This window comes from Rhodnius prolixus, unplaced genomic scaffold (assembly GCF_049639745.1).
Source record: "Rhodnius prolixus isolate KJV_2025 unplaced genomic scaffold, Rpr scaffold_2, whole genome shotgun sequence".
NCBI lineage: Eukaryota > Metazoa > Arthropoda > Insecta > Hemiptera > Reduviidae > Rhodnius > Rhodnius prolixus.
In genome coordinates, this window is record NW_027411592.1 from 49086293 (window position 1) to 49110641 (window position 24349).

The following is a 24349-nucleotide window of genomic DNA, read 5'->3' on the forward strand; positions in this document are numbered from 1 at the left end:
ATATTGTATTCAGTGGTTCCAGTGGAGCAGATCTTGGAGAACTTACACCATGTAATGCATCTCCTAATCTATCAGCAATTGCGTTCCGTCCGATCACCAGACATGACTCTGAAGAAGCATGGAGAACTCACATACAATCCTTAGTAGCTCACGTACCAACTTCGCCCCTTCATCTCTTCCATTTACTGTACAGAGTAGTTAAGGTAATTTAATGCATAAACTTTATTTTATTTTTAGGATTTTTATATCCTGTACAAAAATTGATTTGACCCATTATATATATTTAACTAAATTTATACCTATAATAAAATTTAATATATTTACATGAAAGAAGGCAAACTAAATAAATGTAAGTAGATTTATTGATGACTTTTACTTTTTACTTTCGTGTGGTTATCTTTCATTGTCACTTTCATTTCAGTATATTAATAAAATTGTAGCCTTTTTTGATAAGTACTTCTAACACCAAATTCATGTGGTTACCTCATTTACGGCCACATGCTAATAATAAATATTAAGCTTGTTGCTTTGTTGATTCAACAACTACAGAATATCTTACAGAAAAAATTTCCGTTTTTAGTTGTTGAACTCCACAAAAAATAAATAAATAAAATAAAGTGAGTAACAATAATATTCACTGAGGGAAGGGACTAGCTCAGAGGTTAGGTGTAGTGAAATAGATTCTTTGTCGCGGAGATCCTGGGTTCGAATCCAACTGCTGCCACTTAGATTTTCTCTTCCTAGGAGCTTCTTACAGCTTACTGTCCAGAGACCGGCAGTGCACTGAAAAAAACCCTTAATGTTCATTTAATTAGTTAAGTTGTGGTAAAGCGAAAATAATGGTGTTCTCACCAGATTAAATGAGCAAACTACTAAAAATAAATTCTGAAAAGATTGATGAAGGGTTCCAAAATTTGAAGGGGTCGATGATAAATTAAGTTTGGCATTTAACCGCTGTTTATCACAAAGATTCACCTAATTGTGGCTGTTTCTAGTTTTAATTTTAATTTGATCATTTTATATTATTATTAAAAATGCTTGTTTAAAACGAATTCCTTTTCATGTTAAATCATTTTTGCAGGATGTAATCAAGAGAAGTATCAGCGTTAGTAGAGAAGCCTGTCATTCCCTTTCGGAGATTTCTCTCGGAGAAAATTTAGCAACTCACTTGGCTAATCTTACGGAATTTCTCAGTTTGGAGTGTGAACCACCTATTGTTTGGTTTTCTCCCGATAAAGTAGCAAGCTCTCACCTGGCAGATACTTTACGGTTTGGTATGCTAGAATTACAAGAACATTTGGAAACATTCCTAGACAAAAAACGGCAAGCATCTGAAGTAAGTGTTTATTTTTTCTCAGAATATGTTCTAAGATTTACAGAAAACTTTTCTAAAATTTATTTTTATTTTTTTTAAGTTTTATATTTTAAACGAATTATTCTTTCTTCACATTATACGATGGAAGTTGATTTAATAGTGTTTTTGTGATTTTCAACTCCATAAATATTTTAATCCATAAAAATTAACATAGTTATTATGTAATGACATTATAGATTAAAACAATAATTGTGATACCTCGTTTCGTATGTTTAGTGCATAGAAAGCCTGAAAGTTACATTAAAACTTCAAGAAAATGCAGACATGAGCGTTGTTTTAGATATGGGTCGGTCGCTCTATAAGCTTCACTTCCAACTTGTCTTACTTCTGGAATCTGCCAATAAAATGTATTGTGCTCTTAATACCACCGCCCAAGAAAACAGTGTAAGTAAGATAGATGTCTTTCATTTTTACATTTTTATTCAATTATTTTAAAATTAAATTATTAAGTTGTATATTTGCTTCTATTATACGTAAGTAAAATAAAGTTACTTATCTTTGCACTTCCAGATTTGATTATGTAGAGGGTCTGCCAATTAATTACATTATTATTTTGATTATTATTATTATTACTATTTTTTTTTTTTTTTTTTTTTTTTTTGGCGCATCAACAGCTGAGGTCATTAGCGCCCGGAGCTTTTTCCAGTGCACTGCCGGCCTCCGGACAGTGTTCTCTCGTTACAGACAACACTGTCCATCACCGGACAGTGAGCTGTAAGAAGCTCCTAGGAAGAGAAAATCTAAGGGTCAGCTGCTGGATTAGAACCCGGGACCATTACTATTTTTTTTTTTTTTTTGGCGCATCAACAGCTGAGGTCATTAGCGCCCGGAGCTTTTTCCAGTGCACTGCCGGCCTCCGGACAGTGTTCTCTCGTTACAGACAACACTGTCCATCACCGGACAGTGAGCTGTAAGAAGCTCCTAGGAAGAGAAAATCTAAGGGTCAGCTGCTGGATTAGAACCCGGGACCATTACTATTTTTTTTTTTTTTTTGCGCATCAACAGCTGAGGTCATTAGCGCCCGGAGCTTTTTCCAGTGCACTGCCGGCCTCCGGACAGTGTTCTCTCGTTACAGACAACACTGTCCATCACCGGACAGTGAGCTGTAAGAAGCTCCTAGGAAGAGAAAATCTAAGGGTCAGCTGCTGGATTCGAACCCGGGACCTCCGCGTGGGAGTCCAGTATGCTAACCTCATAGCTAATCCCTTCCCTATTATTATTATTATTATTATTATTATTATTATTATTATTATTATTATTACCAAATGCTCTTATGTAAAAATTTCATTTACCAATCTAAAATAATATCTCAAAGAAACCGTGAACTTCCTAAAGAAACTTACCGAAACTTATAGTTAGATTAAAAAAAGAAATTTCTTATTGCTTCCAAAAATAGTTGCAGAATTTATCAGGTGATGTAGTAAGTATAAAGAAGCAATTGTTAAGAGCTGAAGAAGAAATGGGTACGACAGCTTCATCTCTAGGAAGTAGTGTTTCAGAAGCAAATAAATCACCAGGCCTCTCAGGGGAGCCAGATACATTAGTACGTCTTCTGCAGGAAGCCAAATGGGTACCAGCACTGGACTTAGCTCGTGCTACCAGGTATAAATTTCAAAATTATGATAATTTTCAGAAGAATCATATTAACTTCTTTTCATTAAGTACAGTATTTCTCAAAGTACAGATTTGCCATTTTTTTAAATTGCCTATGCGTCATCTTCCATTCTTAGAAATTTTGCTTAAATGTGTTCCTTATTATAATTTTTTAAATGAAATATTTTCGGAAATAATCAATAAAAATAAAAACAATGAACCAAGGCAGTAAACATTTAAGGAGTGTAAACACATTTCTTGTAAAAGATACAGTTTTAAAGAACGTAATTAAGCCAATGTGTAATTTAATTAATCAATATAAGTCCTGAAAATGACTAATTCCTAGTTTGATAGCTTGGTTGTAATAAGTAAAAAGTGAGACAATTCGGCAATAATTTCTCTTCCATGGATTTAACCAATTAGTCATCAAAAGTGGTACCCATTCTTTAATTTAAATACATTCTACGTCAAAAAGTTAGTTGGAGTATCTTGATGATAATTTGGTTTATTTCAGAGGTTCTCTTGGTAGTGAAGTTATTTCGACTTCTGTGGAAGATGATGATATTACTAATATACTAAATATTTATTGTTGCCACTTAGTTAAAGACATACCAGGTAAGTTTGTTATATATTTGAGTTGATATAAATTTATTTTTAAAAAAATTACTCAATTTTCACATTAATATCTTTATTTTTGTTTTATAATGATAGGGATAAATTAGAAATGTGCTTTCTTTAAAGTTTCTTTATTATTTCAGATGTATTTGTTGTAACTGATCAAGGCCTAGGAGAAATTGTCTCAGGATTGATGCAAGGACTCTATCAAGTCTTGGGTGCTGTTAATTCTCTTGAAACTAAATTAAGGGCTAGTGATAAATCGTCCAAATAATTTGTATTACTCAATACCAAAGTCCTGTTCATATGTATTTCGTGATTATGTGCATTTTATATAGATAATTTTTTTTTTTTAAATTATGTACCTGTAATATTTATGTATTCAATTTCATAGTATATGTTTTGAAGTGATGTATCGTGCATGTTCATGTTTTAATACAGAATTAAGTACAATTCAATTAATTGTTTAAATTACATCTGGCGGTAATCTGTCATCTTGCTACCATCGATTCTATCATCGATTTTTTTTATTTGATTAGCCAAAGTTTTTATGCTAATTTTGTGCTAAATTGAGTCTTGCTGGACTCAAACTCTGGATCTCCGTGTGGGAGTTCTTTGCGCTACACACTGAGCAACTCTTCTTTAATGATCTATAATAACTACGTAGTGTTTACATCTCTCTCATCGCGGACTTCCATTTCATGACGCTGTTTGCTATTTTGTGAAAAATATCTACGGTAAAGGGCAGAAGAATTGTTATTTCAAGAAATAACAAGTGTAGCCGGACCAGGGTTCAAAATATCTCTTACCATAATCATAGCATAAAACAAGAATAATGTTTGTTATAGTCTTTAATTGGATGTTTTTCTTACAGAAAATTGAAAGTAGTTTAGCAGTTTTTAGGATCAGTTTCTCTATTATTTCCTCAATGAAGGATGGAGCTATATTTGAATGTTTCGCTGGGGGCTTCTTTTATTTCTGTTCTGCAGGTGACTGAGGACATTGTACAGTGTAGCATTCTTGCCTTTCTTCTTGTGGCGGATTTGGTGTAATAGAATTCCTATGACCAAATAAATATTAGTCAGCTAAATTTTAACTTCAAAAAAATTATTGATATACGTAACTTATTTTTATTTATTTTTAATTAGCTTAAGAATTGAAAGAAGTTTGAGAAGTCACTTATAATTTAAGAAACGGCCGAAACATAATATGACTAATCTAAAAAAAGATAAGGCTCTAATCATAGGTGGATATTATATCGAACTTACTTTCTTTGATAAAATTAAATTCTCTTAAATATACGTATTTTCTTGAATAAAGCTGTTTCTGTCAGAGCAATCTGCAGGTTCAGAATACATATGAGGGTCTGGTGCTGCTGCTTGACTGAGAAAGAGACACCGCTACATATTCTCTGCCATTGCGAGAACGTGGTAAGAGTCAGGTAATTCAAAATGTCTCCAGCTTGGAGCTATCCGGTGGCGCTTCTCATGTGGCTATGGCGTTTTTTTGTGAGTCCTGGGCTTCTGAATACGTTCTGAACCATCGGTTAACGTTGGTTCATCGGAGATGTTACTATAGATCTTTATGTAGCAGTAAAGTGACAAACCCCCAACAGGAAACTTGATTTGAATAATATGTATGAAGGTCTTACATTAAACATTTTTGTGATCTTTGTCAAAAAAAATATAAATAGCAAATTACCGCTGGCTGTTGCCCCAAGCACAGTCTGGATGATGTTCACGCTGGTCAGGTGGACAATCTGGACACCCACCACAAAAAGTCATCTGATCTACTGTAACAGTTATGCAGACCCTTTTACCATCTCCAACGTCGACACATTGTGTCATCATTATTGGCTTCCCATTTCCATTTTTCTCCTGAAATAAAGAACCAAAACTACAGTGTAAGAAGTATTTTTGTTCTCTTGAAACATTCTCCTACTGGAAATAGAACTATAAATTACTAAAGTACCCTGTGGGTTGAAGTTTTTAAATTTAATCATTTGATTGCTTTTGTTTTAGTATTAAAATTCTATTTTCTCCATAATAGCGAGCAAAAAACATTTCCATATCCAAAAACCTTCCAGGTCACCAAGGAAGCCGAGCGGTTAGAGGCTAGACCCGCAAAGCTAAGATGTATTGTTGGTTTAGTGGGTTCGATTCCCGGTCTTAGGCCTCGGATTTTATTTAATGGTTAATAAAAGAAATTTACAGTAAAGAATATTTGCTAGTCGCCTCCGTCCACGACACCTAATTGATAGTTGGATGTTAAGCCCTGCCTGAAAAAATAGGCGATTACTTTACTTTTTTTTTTTTTTTTTTTTAAAAAAAAAAAAACCTTCCTCCTAGAACTTATATTTTTGACGTTAATGTTTAGTTTCTTCAAGGTTAATGCTTGTAATTTGTTGGTGTGTAGTAAGGATGTGTATGTAATTGATTTGGGTAGAGGAAAACCCTAATGCGTTCTAATTCCTGCTTCTAAATTGTGAAAGTTGTTTAACTCAGATGATATATTAATTGTGGTTTTGCTTTTCATTTCGACTACAACTGGCAGAACCTTATCTAATCAAGTTTAAAAAAAAAATCCAAGTTCCCGTTTATTAGGTCTGTGGGAAATTATGGTTGCGAGTAGAGTTAGAACTCTATTTTTGCTAATGACAATTGGTAACTACATAAGGTAAGAACCCCGCACCTCTTCTTGAAAGAAATGTTAGGAAAACGAATACCAGAAGTGGACCACTCAAACTATAAGAAATCTTAAGTATTTGATAGTCGTCGAAAAATAAAGAAAGGTTGAAAATGAAGGTGAATGGGGCAGAAATCTATTTATTTTTTGAATTTCTGGCTGTTATAATTATCGGTTCTCATAGAATTATGCTTTTATTTGCAAATTTATTTTTGAAAGTTTGGAAAAGATTTTCTTCTTAAAATCTTTGGATGAATGATCAGTTCCAACTCAACTATTATCACAATGACATTTGCTCCTAATACTACCAAGTTTAAAAATTATATTCAATTGTAAAAGTACTTGGAAAAAGTGCATTTCATTGCAACTGTCAAAACAAAAGTATTAAAGCCTACTTTCCAGACTGACTGTGCCTAACAAAATGAAGTTAACGCAAAACCTTAATCGGGAATCGATCCCAGCATCATAACTCACCTTGGCTTGGCGGTTCGTCTCAAAATAAATTATATTTAAAAGTTAAAGTTATTATACCTGTTTACTCATTATTCTTTTTTACAGTAAGTTACCAATTATGCTAAGGTGTCTTTAATGGATCTTGTTCTTGTAGTGGCCTTTGTAGAAACTAGAAGATCGACATTGACTTTACATATTATCTATCATTCTTTGGTTGGACCATTCTAACTCACTTGAGCACTAATTCTATAAATTGTTGCTTGATGCTTGTTAATTGATTACTTGGCTGTAGAAAAAACATTTATACTTCGTCTTTGTCTCATGACCCTCACACTACACTATTTTCAATATACAAGTAATATTTGGTCTGTAATGTTTTGTATTTTTCACTTTCTTGTAATTTTGGATTGTAACTATAGAAACAACTTTTTCTATTTTAATTTCAACTAAGTAATTTTTACTACCTTTTGAAAATTTTGAAAGAAAAAAGAACTTTACTTTCCTGGTAGTTCATGCCAGGCTTTATAAAATACAATAAACAAAATAAAAACTCTGAGTGCACATTTGAAATGATTACTGACTAATTCTCAAGTTTTATATGTCCTACGATAGTACAGATTTAGTCGTCGTCGTTCTGTTTTTTCTCGTAAACGGTCGGTGTCCAAATTTTACAATTCGTTGATTCTCTAGAAATTTGATCATTTTAAGACTGTTTTATTTTATTTTTTCCAAACTGCACTGAATCCGAGGTAGGTCTTGAAGCGAAAATTTATCATCCGCACCAGATGATGGGATTAAGTAAGTACATTTTTGACCATGTCACAAAGTCTCATTTGCGGTCTTTGAAAGAAAATTATTACCCACCTGGGAAAGAATTTCGTAGGTTGGTTACTAAACTGAGTAAATTGTTTATACCTCTACTTCTTCTTCCATCGCTGAATAAAACTACGTTTTTTTTTTTACTTTTTTGGTAAAAATTTACAAACGAAATTGAATATTGGGAAACTTGGATTACACCAATAAATTGTTTACTTTATTTAAATTGCAAGCTTAATAAATGAAGAAGTTGAGAAATTTTACAATTTCAAAGATTACTTTTTAAATGAGAATGGTTTAATCTGATAGTAAATTCAATGCTGAATCCAAAACTGAAGTTAAAACTTCTAAATGATTCAAAAGTAATTACAGTTAATTATAGGAAGCAGAAGTTATCAGTCAGGACGCATTTCGCATTGCTTTTAACAAATTGTTTGACAATAAGCAACTGCCTGAAACCGTTGAGATGAAAACCACAGACTGAATCTCAAATAATAAGCAGTAAATGGAATGGAATGTATTCTATGTAAGCTTAATCAAGCCCCTCATTTAAAATATAGTGTCTGGCGTTCTTTGTAATTTCTAAGCTATCAATTGACTTTGGAAAAAATATTGTATTCTTCCATATAAGAATATATATTTTGAATAAAACCTTATAGAAAGTATACTTTATACTGCAAGAAATCTACATATATGAGTAACTGAACTTTTTTGTCAGCATCTCCTTATTTTTTTCATTAATACTTTTCATTTTTTCGATTAAAAGTTTGAATAAACGGTTTCAAATTTCTTATCATTCATTAAGGAAAACTGAATCAAAAGATGATGTTATTTTGGTAACTTAATTTATTTACAAATAAATAACTTTGAAAGCAGGCTCCAAATCCGAACCTCATATTTTTTTAAACTTATAATCATTTATATCCTAGGCAGTTCAACGCTCAACTCTTCAGCTGTTCATTACAAATCATTATTTAATAATAATAAATCATAAAAAAGGCGTGCCTGGATATGTACAATTTATATACACAAATATTTTAAAAAAATAAAATAAACAGTGGAATTTTCAACGAGGAGGGACATAATCCCAATGGTGGTGATGCACAGAATTGTCTATGCCAAAACCTATCAGAATTAAACCTGCAATCAAAACAAGAAGAATGCAAGCAGCAGTTTGCGCGTCTCGTCTCTTTTCACCTTCTGGAAACAAAGCGTTCACTCCCTCCATGAAGCTACTAGCTCCATCAAGGATTCCTCTGTGCCATATTACCAACAACTGTGCGATCAGTTGCATTGCTGTGGGAGTTATAACCGGTGTCTCACTAACTGGCAGCTGTTCTGCCGTACTTGTAGACGGCACCCTCTCTGGTGAATGTCGATCTAGTTCTCTTTTGACACTACTTTCTCTTTCTCGTCTCTCTCTTTCCGGCATAGTCGTGGCCAACTCGTCTTCTGAATCATCCTGCACTCTAGTAGGAGACTTTCGTCCTCTGCTCCTCACATTTTTAGGCTTTGGTATTTTATCAGTTGTTTGAGTCGTTTGTGGTAGTGGTGTTTCTACTACCTCTGCAGCATGTTGTACGAAAATAGAAGGAGGTGGTGTTACCATTCTTTTTAGTTGAGGTTGAGGTGAATGTAACTCTGGCATTCGTTCTTGTATCTGGGCAGCTAGATTCTGTATAAAATCTGGCGGCAATTCAATTCCATTTACTACCAGATTACTACTTTTGCTGCTTAACTGAGATAAATTTAGCGATGTAGCATCGATTTCTTGAGTTGTTACCTTGCTTGCTTGTAATTCTGTCACATTTAATTTGTCTACATCCAACTCAGAGATATGCAATTTTTCAGGTAATACTGGAATCACCGGTACACTACGAGGGTACATGGAAGGAATGCCTCTTTGTGGTAGAGGGGGAGGAGTTTCTTCTCTAGATTCATAACTGGAATACATTTCTTTTCTTGTGGAAGCACTCTTAGTACTTTGTTGACTGTCTACCTCTGAGACATGCCTTTCTTGTAGTGAAGTAGAAAGAGAAGGCGTTTCTTCGAAATCTTTTTCTAGAGTCTGGGATTGTCGATGATCTAACCTAGTATGATCACCAACCGTACTCTGACTTCTTTGGGAAGCTGTCTCAGCCTCTAGTTCGCTATGTGCGTCTTCTACTATGTAGCCTTCCGGAAGAGGATCAGTTTGAATTGATACTGATACTTCTGTAATTTCAAAAGACGTTTGTTGACTCGTCTCTATTGTTGGTTGAGGTGTGCTTTTGTCTTCCTTTTTAGCTTCAGATTTTCTTCTTTCAGAATTGAAAGGATAAATTTTGGAAAGAGAATTCAAAAATTCTTCACCTTTTGATTTTAAAAAACTTGGCTTCTCTTGTGTTTCAGTTTTAGTATCTTCTGCTGCTACCTCTAATAAAACTTGTTTTCGTTCTTCTACTTCAGTTTCTTGCAACGTTTCTTCTTCAATGAATTCTTCATCATCTTCTACATTTCTACCAGATCTTGGTAATGTATCATCATCTTTAGTTTTCCTTGGTGGCCTAGGAGGAGGAGGTAAAGGTCTCCCTTTCATTTTTTCCACGACTTCACCGCTTTGCAAATCTTTCATTTCAGGTTCTTCTTTTAAATCAGCTATATCATCAGCAAATGTTTGTAGCTCTGAATGTGCGATTTCCTTTGTTTCTGGTTCTTCACTATCTACATATACAGGTTCCCTGAACACTCTGGTTTTTCTCGGTGGCCTTGATGGACCAAGGGTGCTATAATTTCTTATTGGACGAATTGGTGGTTTGTGTAAAGATTTAATCGCCCTCCTGGGATATGTGAAAAAGAAGTTCATGCTATGATCTTTAATATTATGCAAATGAGTTTGGAATTTATGTTTTCTTTGTCTTATTGGCGGCGGAGGAGGTCTTGGCGGAGGTTTGGCTTTATCCTTACGAGTTTTCATGACGACTGCATAACCGGTTATTTGACTTTCTTCAACAGGCACAGGTCTTGCTTGAAATAAAGTTTCTTGTAAAATTTCTTTTTCTCTTTGTAGTTCCAAATCATCATGTGGTAGATCAGTTGAGTCTGCTCCACGAGACGTTCTATCTTCTTCGGCCACTGATGTACCTCTGGATCGAGACTTTCTGAATGGTGCCACAGGAATATCGTATCTTCCTTGTGCAGTTATCTTTAAAAATTAAAAACATGTTAATGACAGCCTGAGGGATTTTTCTTGCACAAATGATTTTATTTAAAAGCAAAGTTTAATCATGTGAAAAGCTAGAATTTAGAGTATGCATATAATATAATCTAAGTGGAAAGATAATAATCTTTTAATTAAGCGATAATAATCCTGGGCAACAATAGTGAAAGTAACAAATTTAAGTTTCTGAAAAGTTATCTTACAGAGAATGTCACTTAATAGCAGCAATTCAACTATTTAATCACGCATGTTCATAGAGAGAATAGCATTATCTCGATCAAGATGTTTTATCAGACCATATATGTATATCTTTAATTAGAGAAAATTGAAAAATAAGATGTCAATAAATATTAATAAACTAAAGAAATCAATTTGATCAGCTGACTTTTAAAATCGTTTATTGGCTCTCTTCTTCAATTAAATAGCACGCCCAGCTGCCTTCAAAGAAGATTTAGAAATTCTGTGAGAGAGAGATCTAAAAAGAATTATTTAGAATTTTTTTGTAAAGAAAGCTATAAGATTCCAAAAAAGTTGATCATTTATGGATTAGATAAATAATCATAAATTGTACTTTTAGATTGTACGAAGTTTCTAGATAAATTTCTATTTTTGGATTAGAAGCACTAAGTTAATCAGCTAAGAATTGACAATAATAGTTTATAATGTTTAACTGAATCTCGCAGACAAAAATCGGATTCATTAGCCTTTTATTTATATCAATACTTTGTTATATGAAGTTTAATCATCTAAAAGTAGTAACATCAGTAAAAAATGGAAGATAGGGTCGTAAAAATATTTTAAAGATAAAACTTTATAGAGAATTGCATTTTTTTTTTTTTTTTTTTTTTTTTTTTTTTTTTTTTTTTTTTTTTTTTTTTTTTTTTTTTTTTTTGGTGGCGCATCGCCGACTAGGCCATTAGCGCCATTTTCTGTTATTATTTTAATATTTGTATACATTATACTCAATTGACTTTTACATTGGAGAAATGTGTTACGAGAAAGGCAAAAAGATAAAATGATGAATTTATTGAAAATATAAAATGAATAATTTTAAAAGGATTCAAACAATAGTTTTTTTCATTTTCATAATTACTTTTTTATCATTTATACTTACTGAAATAGGAAACATGCAGAAACTTTTTATTTCGTAATTTTTTTCTTTAAAAGTTCTTTCTGATACTGAATTTTTTTGTGGTCTCTCAAATATAATTAAACCAACTAATAAATAGTTAAATTTTTTAGACTTACTTCTCTATGCACAATGTCAGCAGCATCAAAATCTGTGGCACTTTCATGGATACTTCGACTTAAACTTCTACTGCCTTTTCTTCTTTTAGGTGGTAATGGGGGTTCCACGTCTACATCCATTCCATGGCTTGATGATCTTCGTAAACTGGGCATTGAACCTTGCCTTGTATCCGATTTAGACCTATACTTTCTAGGAGGTTTTTCAATTTTTTCAAATACTTCCTTTCTCCCAAAATCAGAAGGATCACTTTGTTTCCTTCTGGTCGGCCTTAATGGAAATGTATTAAAATCTGATTCTTTTGAAGACTGAACAGGTTTTGTAGGTTTTCTTCTTTCTGGTGCCTTTGGAATCTCATCAAATCTTATTTCCGGTTCTTCTTCTTCATCATCGTATTCATCGTCATATAATTCTGCATCGAGTTTTGCCAGGGCATTTTTTGGGGATCTAAAAGCGTCTCTAATTTCTAACGATAGATAACGACTTACATCTACATCCTCCCGACTAAGACCTTTTTCCCTTAGAAAGAATTCATCAGAATCTATTTCCTCTAATACACCAGCCCTATGACGCATAGAAGAGCTTCCAGAGCTATGGATCTCTTTATCTGAATCGTTAACACTTCCTTCGCTCTCTGGTTTAGCTTTAACTGGTTCTTCTTGTAATTGAACTGCGCCTGGCATGTAACTATCATGGAAAGGAGCAGTATTTTCTTCATATCCTTCTTCATCTTGAATTTCTGTCCTTGAGTCTTTGTTTTGTTCAGGCGTTGTTGTGTCATCATCAGCAAATTTTATATCCCGGTACGTTTCAATCCATGGAGGATTGTATTTCTTTTGACTAGGCGGTGTAGAGGGAAGGCTGCTCTCCGTTTCAAAACTAGTTCCCAACGCTGATAATTGGGTTTTTTCTTTTTCTTTCTTCTTTCTGCTTAGAAACCTCGGATACGTTTTAAATTTTAAGGTGTTGAATATATTTCCAGTGGAACCAGACTGGGAACTAACGGTGACCACGTCTCTCAGAGGTCGCCTTAAACTGCTCGGATTTGGCTTTTTCGGTCTAGGACTTTTATGCTTCGTTTTATCTGTTTTGAATCTTTCTGGCAAGTGAAACTTGGGTCTGTCAGGAAAATGAAACTTGGGTCTTTCAGGTAGATGAAATTTTGGCCTTTCACTTAAAAACTTGGGACGTTCAGTCAGAAATTTTGGACGCTCGGTTAAGAATTTAGGTTTTTCTTGTAGGAACTTTGGTTTATCTGGTAACTTTATTTTAGGTCGTTCTGGTAACTTTATTTTAGGTCGATCTGGTAACTTTATTTTCGGTCTTTCTGGCAGTTTAATAGCAGGTCTTTTAGGCAATTTTAATTTAGGTCTCTCAGGTAGCTTTATCTTTGATCGCTCAGGTAAAGATATCTTCGGTGTGGATATTTTTCGGAGCTTATTCTTGAAACGACCTGCTTGATTTCTTATTGATGTTTGAAAGTTTTGAGTTTCCTTTTGTACTCCTTGATTAATGCCAGAAGTTTCACCTTCAGTATTCGCTTCAATCGGATTCGTGAAAAATCTCTCCTCCATTCTGTCTTGAATTTCTTGTACCGTTAATTCTCTATTTACATAGCGATCAGGGTTAATTTCTTCGTCAGAATCTCCGTGCAACGGAATGATAATTGCATCTTCATTGGGTATTTTAATATACTTTCGCTCGTAACGCTGCTGCGGTACTGGAGTAGCTGGTCTTTTTTCAACTTCAGAAATATCTGTCACTTTAAGGATTGGAGGAGGAGGTGGTGGTGGTTCCTTTGGAGTAATAGGCTCGTACTCGTGGTCCCTGAAACGTAAAACTATATTTCAAAACAATATTTTATCACTCTATGTACACTGTAGATTTATTGAATTGAAGTCTAACTGAGGTCATATTTTATAAATGTTTCGAAAGCCTTTAAGTCTGGAAGAATGTTATAGAATAATTGTGAGTGCATAGTAAGCAAGTGTTAACTTGTTGTGTCAAAATTACTGAATTTGTTGTACTTACTGAAGTTTCAGAAAAAGGTTTTATGCTTACATCTGTTACTTTACAAGTTTTGTAAAAAATTATATAAATAAAAAACTTGAATTTCTAGAATAGCATTTCATGTTTTATATTAAATTCAAATACTAAAATATGTATAATCAAATTAAAATGCATCTAAGAATGCACAAAAGAAACCCAAGATATTTAACAGAATACATTTCTATGGACCCAAGTAACCTTAATTAAATGAGAAAAATGAAGAATGGCAGTGGCAATACTTTCTCTGAGGTAAAGAAAGAAAAACATTTTTTTAAATGCTTTGGCTGGCTTAGCCAGATTCTCAACTTAGCAAATGCTAATTTGAGGTAGCTTATCTTCGTTATTCAGCTTTTAGTTGATTATTTATGTTAAATCTATTTTTTCATGTTTCCAATTAAATTAAATACTTTTACTGAGATATTAATTTCACAGTTTTATACCATGAATATTTTTGTAATGCATTATTTATATTTCACAACATGAGTCATGATAATATTAGCTTCTAGCAATAAGTGTGATGTATTTTTGGCATAAAAATATGGCAACACACCTGTGGAAAATAGATGTTATCTACTTTCTAGGCAGCAAGTTCAGTCATTTCGTAAATACTAATACCCTTAGAAATACTAATATACTTGGACACTTAGAAATCAGTTTAATACTCTGGGATGTGATAGGGACATTAATTTTTTATTTAACCATCCTTCGTTTGTAACTCTAAGAGGAACTGTTTAAGAGCAAGCTCCTGAAAGAATGTGTGAAAAATCTCCAAAAAGAAAAATGCCCAAAGATTGGAAAAGGAGTTTCTTTCCAGGTTTCTTTTACGCAATTTAAGGATGACAGGGATGAATGCGGATGGATGATGCAATGGAGGACATTGCGGATGAATAATAACAAAGAATTTATGACACTATGATAGGTAAAAAATTAATAAACTGTCGGCGCGATTTTGAGTTGTTAATTAATTATAACAAATTGATTATATTTATCATAATATTGTTAAATTATAATGAACAACTTTTATTTGAAAATTTGCTCTGGCAAAATGATTTTTGGGGGTTGTAGAGTGCAATAAATCTAAAACCCAAATAATATATCTAAATTCGAGAGTAGTGCTACTGTGCAGTTAATCAGCCACATTAACAGCAGGTACAATGTATGACAGATCCACACCACTTTGTAAAATATGGCCAAACAAACACGTTCAATAAAGTCAGGATTAGTAGAAAATATTGTCAATTAGAATCGTAACAATTGAAAAAAAAGAATATGCAAAAGCTGTAAAAGAATATATATTAGTTTGTTATTGTTCGCTATCAATAATAACCAATACTCGAATGATTACTTTTAATTTTTAAATATCATTTTAAGTGACTTTTAAAATATCAAAAAAAAAAAATTAAAACATTAACAAAACTTATTCAGTCTTAAATTCTTTGTCGACGTTTTGAACTAAAATTAGCATTAAAAGTTGTTTTCAATTTTAAAACAAACTATAATTTATTGTCTATATACCTATATATTTATAACTTTTGTCTTTTTTTCATTTTCAATGTCATGAACTAACGTCAGCATTATCTTACTTGGGTGATAAGTTGTGGCTTTCCCATTTTACTTTTTTGTTTTATGTTTTGTTTTGTTTATTCTGAAACTAAACTTGAAAAAGCACTTAATTGAATGAAAAAAAACAAAAACTAAAATACTTTATTAGCAATTATTGTATCTTGACATTAGGCGTCATGTTTGTTAAACGAACAGAGGTCATCAAAAAGAATAGTTTAACATTTTAGTAGTGAGTTCTATTCCCATTCTTAAGCTTGGATTTTACTTAATGTATTATCAACAGTGAAGTATGTTTTTTACTACACATGATCAGTAGTTGACATAAAGATGCCTTAAAAAATTATTACATTTCACTTTTATATCGACAATGTTATTCCAAACTTTGAGTATTTATAAGTTTGTTCTTTTTGATGATCCTTAATTCCCAGGTTATCCTTGCATCAAAGTATGATGATCTTTTTAATTAAGGTCTATAAAACATTCTTTGCAGCAGTTTATTCCGGAAATAAGTTTCTGCGTTAATGTGTTAAGTTCTGCATTGTTGCATTCTTGATTGGTAGATTTTATTTATTCAGTCAAAGTAAACCATTTTCCAAACCACTGCGCAAAATTGGGGATACATTTTAGTAAAATTAGTCTTTTGTTGGTGTGTGGTCGGTCGAGCGTCTGCTTGCAGTAACAATACTTGCTAGCATTTGCCGAAGCAGGATAATTACGAGTTGCCTAATAGTGGTACGTGCCTGAGCCTCTTCTTGCCGGAACAATACTTTTTTTCTATTATTTCAGCTATTTATTTCCCTCATGAACCATTCAGAAATTTATGAAATTACTATAACTTCGTCGGAAACCGTTAAAATTACTTACAATTGAACTAATTTTTTCAATGGAATGTTATTTTTACAAAAACAATAAATTAATTTAAATTTTTTTAAAGCTATTGAACTTCTTTCGTTTGAGATACAGGATTGCTATTATTTTCATGAAAAATCTAATTTGTTTAATGAAGCGCACCTAAATATATAATTTATTAAGAATAATATTGTCTCACTTTACATTAGTTACTGCAATTCTCACAGTATTGAGAAAAAAAATTCTTCCAACTTGCATTTTTTTTTTATCTTAAGATTTAGTTGCAAATCATTTATAAAAAAAATCTAATGACTAAGCATTTTGATACAAATAACTAAGAATGAAGAATTATGTTCCATCTTTGTTCAAAACTTACATCTTAGTAAGCTAAGAGTAAACTTAGTTTTTATTCTAGAAGCTTTAAAACGTTGTAAATCTTAAAAATTATAAAACTTGTTTTAGTTGGTTTTTGTGTAGTAATGGAAGCACGAGTATTATGTAATAAGTGAATTATTTATTCATAAAATGGCCACACACTAATACATAAATACTTTAAAAAAGAAAAAATACAAATTCGCAAATTCTTATTCTCATAATAAAATAATAATTATAACACCTTTAATTATCAATTACAAAAGCACAAATAATAGTGACTTTTACAATCTACAAATTGATGTCTTGGTAATTGGTAAAATGTTTTGGCTAGTGCCTTAGATAATCGCATTTGCCAACAATATTAAGTCCTAACTAAATATAAACAACTTCTTATAATAATATATGGTTGTTTAAGAGTCTAAATGTGTGACCAAGTCAACATGTCTTCTTCCTCGACAGACTCTATAGCTATGTAACTGAGTTGTCTCTTTGTAGAGTATTTATATATAACATTCCAAGAATAGTTGCAGGCAAACTAGTTGCTACATTTAAAAGTTAACATTTCATTAAGTAGTTTGTATATTTTATGAAACATTTACTGTGTTTTGTTAGCTTTAGAAAATCCTATAATAAATTAATTGCAATTCAAATCTTTATTTTTTAATCAAATCAAATAACTGCTTTTTTAAAAAATTGATTTCAATATGTAAATTATTGGAAATTGTTGGCAAAATGCCTATTTAGTATGAAAAAAAAAAAAAAATAGTTAAATTGTAGTGGGAACATAACAATTTTTAGTGACCTTCAATCAAAATGATTGGTTTAATGAAAACCGTACCAATTTTAAAATAATGAAATGAATTGACTTATCTCTCTTTCACTTACCATACCTAAGCGTAAATATATTATCTATAAAAGATAAATTTTAGCTTTAATCTTAATTTATGTATTTTGTATAATAATTAATCTTAAAGAATGGACTTTGTACTCGACTTCCAACACTGAATGAAGTGGGATTATTGGAGGTGCATCTAACGTGGTCGCTAAATGCGTTTAAAGAATTCTGTTATTTTAATAATTTTGCATTTTTAATCCAATATTAAGGACTTCCAGAACCTAGTAAAACATCAGCTTTACCTATAAAATGAATAGTTTTGGTAGTATTATTTAGTGTTAGTGCACTCTGATGAGTTCAAGAAGTACTAATTACTTTTAACCACAACAACTCCTATGTTGGTTTCCTTTTATGAGTATATATATTTTTTTACTTATTATTCATTTCACATAAAGCAAAGCCTAAGAGTTTGAATGAATCTAGCTAAGTAACAAAATAAAATCGTGTTGTACTTTATGATCATCTCCGAGCATGTCAAGCTCAGAGTTGAGTTACTTAGTAAAAAAGATAATTTATGTAAGGAAAAGACAGGGTTGTGACTTTTAGTCAGTACTTATTAATTCAACTCACCCACCAACCATCATTTGCTACCCGGAGAAATTGTGATGTCAAACATTCTTTATAGTTCCACTCATAGACTTCTGCACTTACTAATTCTTTTTAGAGAAAAGACTCAAAGTTCACCATGGCGTTAGATTAAGCAATAAATATATATTCGACCTACAATTAAGATAAAATATCATAAATAGGGAAGGGATTAGCTGAGTGGTTAGCGAATACTGGTTATTAACACAGAGATCACGGGTTCGAATCCAGCTGCTGGCACATAGATTTTCTTTTCCTAGGAGCTTCTTACAACTCTCTGTCTGGTGATGGGCAGTATTGTGTGTAATGAGAGAACACTGAAAGAAAGCCAGCAGTGCACTGAAAAAAACCCCGGGTGTCAATGACCTCAGATGTCGTCACACCTTAAATACAAAAAAAAAAGATCATAGATACGCGATCTATGCTTTAGAGTCATTGAGATATCTACTGCTTTTTCTGATATCCTTTAACAAGATACAAAAATAACTAAAATTAGACTTGGTTAACTAAAAAAAATCCCTGGTTTAGACAAGTGTAAACAAAACATTTAAGCAGATGCTACCTGATACTGGTAAAGAGGAAATAGTTGTGTGAGACATTTGGCGATGTAACGAAACAGGGAGCAACACATTGGCAGCGAACCAATAAAAAGGTATTTTACGGAGACACATTCAGGTTCCTTGATCTCAGCTTTAATATTGATTTAAACAAATGTTCCAAGATAGATAACATTTTTTTATTATTGTAATAATTTACTTTTTATTTCATGAGCATTACGTAAGTAGTAAGATACCAGTGGTGCCCTACTTTGGAAGTTTAAATCTAAAAGCATGATGAATAAGTGAAACAAGAAAAACAAAAGTTGATTTTAAAAATAACTACAAGCGATTTTTTACTGTCCAAATGATGGCCTTCTAACAGGCAGTCGTTACGATTGGATATGTTAACAAGATTAGAGTCAACTAACGACTAAGTTCTAAATTGTGTGCCATGGTTTTACTTTTTATTATTTCCTTATGTTTTTTGGGGCAACTGCTCGCACTTCTTTTGGTCTAAATTGGTCTAAACGGTATCATTAACTAATTATAACTTCTAAGGAGCACTCGTTTCAAACAGATGTGAGGTGCTAAATTATTTGATGTGTAGGAGGAAGTGGGCTGGTTCACTTAGTACAAGCAGCGTTCATAAGAGTACCTAGTACCTGAAAGAGCTGTCATGGATCTTTTAAAACTCGTCTAATAATCTACTCTGAAGTTAAGTACCGAAAAAAACCCATTACAAAATAACGTTAAACAAGAATTTAAACAAACAAAAAAATTAATGCACTAAATAAAGAATAATTATTAGTGGGACTTTCAAAATCAACTTGTTAGTAAACTTCTGATGATGGATTACAATATGGAGCGAATTAGAATCAAAGTAAACTAAGGTGCAATGTGGGCTAGAATCAACAAAAATCAATAAATATAACCACTTAATTTAATATAATAGTGTCGAAAGTCAAACCGGAACTGTTTGGCAGATGTTTAGAAAATTATCGAAAACTCATAACCCAAAAACTTCAAACACAATTTCTGGCAAGATTTTTTGGTATTCATAAGTATCATTTAAAATTTGCAAGTTATATAGGTGAACTTAAAATCATCACCTCATTTAATTTAACTTAACTTCTGCCAGAAAACACCGAGTGTATCCAATGAACTGTAAACAAAAATAAAATGTCCATTTCAATTCTAAAGAAGAGGATTGTCTGAATTATTTGATAAAGCGGCAGTTCAGGAAGATCGGTTTTTCAAATGTGAAATTTATTTAATGCCTGTTGATATAGCACAGGTGTTGAGGCCGAAGACAACATTGAACTAACACATTGTTTACTTTGAAATAGTGGAGATCTCTCCTCTAGAACAGTCAGAAAATTGATTTTTTTTTTTTTTTTTTTTTTTTTGTTTGTTTGTTGGCTTCCTGTCTGTGCAGATTAGCCAGGGATGTACTAATGTATTATTTAATGGGATGTGTTATGAGTACTATTGTTATTTTTGTTTTAGTTGCTGTTATGTTTTATTTTTTACTTTTTATTTTCAAAGTTTGATTTTGTTTTTGGTAGTGAATTGGAAAATAGCCAGATACGTTTCGAATATTGGTTCTGTGAGGATGGTATGCAGGTCTATAGATTACGAAAAATCAAAATATGCCAAAGGTAAATTTTACACGTCACTGCAGCCGACAATACCTAAAAAACCGTGGTACTCTGACTTCGCAGAAGGTAGAAAGTTCACTACTACTTTGATACGACTGCGCTTCAACCATAACTTCTCGCCCCACCATCTCAGCCGTATAGGAATTTCAGTCCCTCCAATTTGCTCTTGCCCTGCTGATACAATTATAGACGCCAACCACCTGATCCTCGATTGCAATAGTCACCAGGATGATAGGGACAAACTGTGGAATGCAGTCATCAAAGCGAAATGTCCACTTCCTGCCAAAATTGATTTTAATTTAGAAAAAATAAAGTAAATAAAAAACCTATTGATCTCCACAAAGTTTCAAGAAAATACTAAATAAACATTTGAGAAATCATTTCAGATAAAAGTAGAACTTCTAAAACTTTATTGTTGCATGTCTGATCGCAACTGTTTGAAATATCAAATTTGAACTCAGGAGTTCTCAAATTTGAACCCGATTTCGTTATGGAAAGTCTCCACGATTGCAATACTTATGATGGAGAAGAATAAACAGAAAATTTGACTATTGGAATTTGAGAACAGTAATGGAGTGTATGAACGCAACAATTTTTTTTACTTTCTGTTACCTTCAGTAAAGACAAACTATTAGCTCTTATTATCAGTTACTAGTTAAAAAGGTTTTAAGATAATTGCCATCCAGTCCAGTTTATACTTCTATTAAGACGTAATATACAATTGTTTTCATGGCCAACATTGGGATTGTATATTATATCTAGCAAAGTTTGATATACATTTACTACGTACGATTCTTACTGATCTGAGTCTATATTTCTAATGTTGGCATTTTGATCCCCCTCTAACCCCAGTAAGTTATTGTATTCCGAGACAGATTTTATTTTAAATTTTGGATATTTTTCTTGTAGCATTTCTGTACAATTACAAGATACATTCACCTCTTCTTTTAGTAATCTTAGCCTTGAAAGTTATTGGCTTATAATTGCTGTCCATGATTTTTAGAGTCAGAAGAAGGTGGAAAGTTAAAAATTATAAATAAGAATAGTGAAAAAGAAAACAATCAAAGAGAATGAGAAAAAATGGAGATATCGACAGATGGAAGGAGAAAATTCCAAATGGATTCTCGCCAACTGCAATCTTTATTTCATACAGAATTTTCATATTATTCACAAAAATCTCAATTCCAAACTTGAAAGCAATAAAAATAACAACATGAATATGGTGCAACAGTTGCAAATCTTTCGTATAACCCATGCAACCCTCTTTCTATTCATGCATTAATTACAATTCTAAATTATCTACTCAGATGGTTGAAGCCAGCCTTAAATTATACTAACGAATAGGTTATTTTGGCGCTTAAAGGGGCATATAGAATTCGAAAGTCTGTTATAACTTCGAAGTTATAGTTTTTAGCTTCATTTTCATTTCCAAAACAATATAATATTCAGTTTATCATGAAAAAGTTTCAAATAAAAGTAATGGTTTTCTTTATACAGGATCTTAAGCACGTCAGTTTACGTGAAATAGTTGGAGAAAAATGAAAATTTTTAAAGGGATTCAGAAATTTATTCAGTAAATATTCTTCAATTTTAGGAATGTTTTCAGTGTTTAAATATCTTACAAACGATGTAACTCTAATTGTATTGGTGATTTACTAAAGAAGGATTACTTAAAGTTGCAACTTCCCTTGGGATAATGTTGCAAACTAAAGTGAACAAATTTAGACAAAATGGAAAGTATTTTAAAAAAATATTGTTTAAGCAATTTTCTTGGTCTCACTTTAACAAATTTTGTGAAAGGAAAATTTCATATATGTATATTTATTTTTTTATTACGACTCGTCAATCAACATATAAGGTAATTAGCGCTCAGAGCCTTTTCCTGAACAGTGCTCTGTCGTTACCGAGGACAGTGTTAACTAGAAAACAAGTTGATCCTAGGAAAGTCCGTATGGAAGACCAGTGCACGCTTCTGTTTCAAGATTGATTAATCTTCTTTTAAAATGTTTCTTTACGAGCCATTTTTATAAAATAAATAAATAATATAAATTAATATAAACATATTAATAGAAATTACAGCAGATACTAATACATTAATTTTTGATGACAGACTATCTGCATTGGTTAAAGTGAAATAGTAAGACCATTAGTGTAGATTAGAAATTTGTCATCCAGGTGATTCAGTTTTTTCTGTAAACGGCCTATTTCTGTCCTTTAAATCTGCTATCTTTGCCAAAAACGTTTGGTCAACTTGCAAACAATTTTATTTTCGATGTAATTTTTACATACATGCAATGTTTTTATAATTAGAATCATGCAAGTAAGAACGAAATAAATTGGTAGCACTTTATAAAGAATTCCCAAAAGTTCCACCCTAAAATAAAATAGAAAATTTTAATCAAGTCACACCTCGCAATATATTATGTTTTGAATTTCATTAAAACGGAAATACTTTCCACCTGTCGGTAATGTAAGTCTGTTTCCGCATAAACTAAACAAATGAAAAATATGTTATCGTATTTACTTTTAAAGATTTGAAATAACGCAAACGCGTAAAGGCATGCCCTAAACAATACACGCAAAACATACGCTAAAAATCTGTAGAGAGCTCTATAAATTTTCAACGTGAAAGCGTCAAAATTTCAAGTTCGTTAAGCACAATAACGAATTAAATTAGTTTTTCAAACTAAGAACTTTCGTTATAATAAATATTATTTATAAGATTTAAACTTATTTATAAATCAATTAAGCATCAATTATCTTCAGTACTGTTTTAAATAGCATCAGTTCATATTAAAAGTAACAACACATTTAAAAAAAAAAAAGTTACTTTTAATTAAAGGGTAAATACTTGATGATGCCCTTTAAAAGAACTCTTAAGATCTAAAGATTGTTACTCAACATGCAACATACCAATTTCAGATCTGTATCTATAAATAGAACTTAATGTCACAGATCTGTCAATGTCGTCTTTCAACTGTCGCTGGGCGAATGACCCTTCTGCTAGGAAGGTACAGTGTGAGAATTTACACAGTTATCGATTGCCAAAATAGCGATTGGACAAATGATAAATGGTGAGATATAGATATGTTAGGTTTATATTAATGGAAACGTTTGTATAGCGGGATTCTCTAAAGATGAGAACATAAGTTTTAGCGAAGGGTATATTCAGGATAAAGCATCTAAAAATCACTGGGTGATCGAATACTAAAGGAAATGCGTTTTTAAACGATTCTTTTACAAATGGTAACAGGAGTATTGCGATCTATTAAGAGAGTAATTGCACTAATACGAGGTGTGTTCAAAAAGTAACGGGAATTTTTAAATTTCGCGGGTTTGGAGAGTCTGATTGTAAATTTTTTTTTTTTATTATGTTGGTACACATGCCCCTGAAGTACGATAAAATTTTCAGTAATATTCATTGTTTACTTCTTAAGTGGCAGCCGTTAAGGTTAGACGTGTTTTTCGAGCTTGGCGATTTTTGTTTGTTAAAAAAAATGGATCAAAGAATTTGTATTAAATTTTGCGTAAAAAATGAAATAAAGTGTGTGAAATGTTAATAAAGGCATATGGTGAGTCTGCTATGAGTAAAACAAGGATTTACGAGTGGTATAAGCGTTTCCAAGATGGCCGCGAAAACGTTGAAGATGACGAACGACCTGGACGTCCAAGCACATCAACAACCGATGAAAACGTGAAAAAAGTGAAAGAAATGGTTATGAACGATCGCCGAATCACAATCAGAGAAGTCGCTGATGATGTTGCCATATCAATTGGCTCATGCCATGAAATTTTTTCGGATGTTTTGGGTATGAAACGTGTGGCAGCAAAATTTGTTCCAAAATTGTTGAATT

General features: G+C 32.2%; 2 protein-coding genes across 12 annotated transcripts in view; one reads left to right on the plus strand and one right to left on the minus strand.

Annotated features, from left to right (window-relative positions):
• The window catches only part of fry (microtubule binding protein furry), a 218636-nt gene extending 214595 nt beyond the window's left edge, over positions 1 to 4041 (plus strand). For all 5 annotated transcript variants that reach the window (XM_074119677.1, XM_074119676.1, XM_074119678.1 and 2 more), the window contains 6 exons: positions 14 to 203; positions 1082 to 1336; positions 1592 to 1759; positions 2772 to 2977; positions 3483 to 3583; positions 3727 to 4041. In XM_074119677.1, the coding sequence (XP_073975778.1) occupies positions 14 to 203; positions 1082 to 1336; positions 1592 to 1759; positions 2772 to 2977; positions 3483 to 3583; positions 3727 to 3857 (1051 nt within the window). In that variant the 3' untranslated portion in view covers positions 3858 to 4041. The remainder of the gene's footprint in view (positions 1 to 13; positions 204 to 1081; positions 1337 to 1591; positions 1760 to 2771; positions 2978 to 3482; positions 3584 to 3726) is intronic.
• A 2757-nt stretch (positions 4042 to 6798) lies between these two features.
• LOC141449838 (uncharacterized) overlaps positions 6799 to 24349 on the minus strand; it is a 29949-nt gene continuing 12398 nt past the window's right edge. For all 7 annotated transcript variants that reach the window (XM_074119682.1, XM_074119685.1, XM_074119681.1 and 4 more), the window contains 2 exons: positions 11985 to 13809; positions 6799 to 10721 (listed from right to left, as the gene is read on the minus strand). In XM_074119682.1, coding sequence (XP_073975783.1) covers positions 8604 to 10721; positions 11985 to 13809 — 3943 coding nt within the window. In that variant the 3' untranslated portion in view covers positions 6799 to 8603. The remainder of the gene's footprint in view (positions 10722 to 11984; positions 13810 to 24349) is intronic.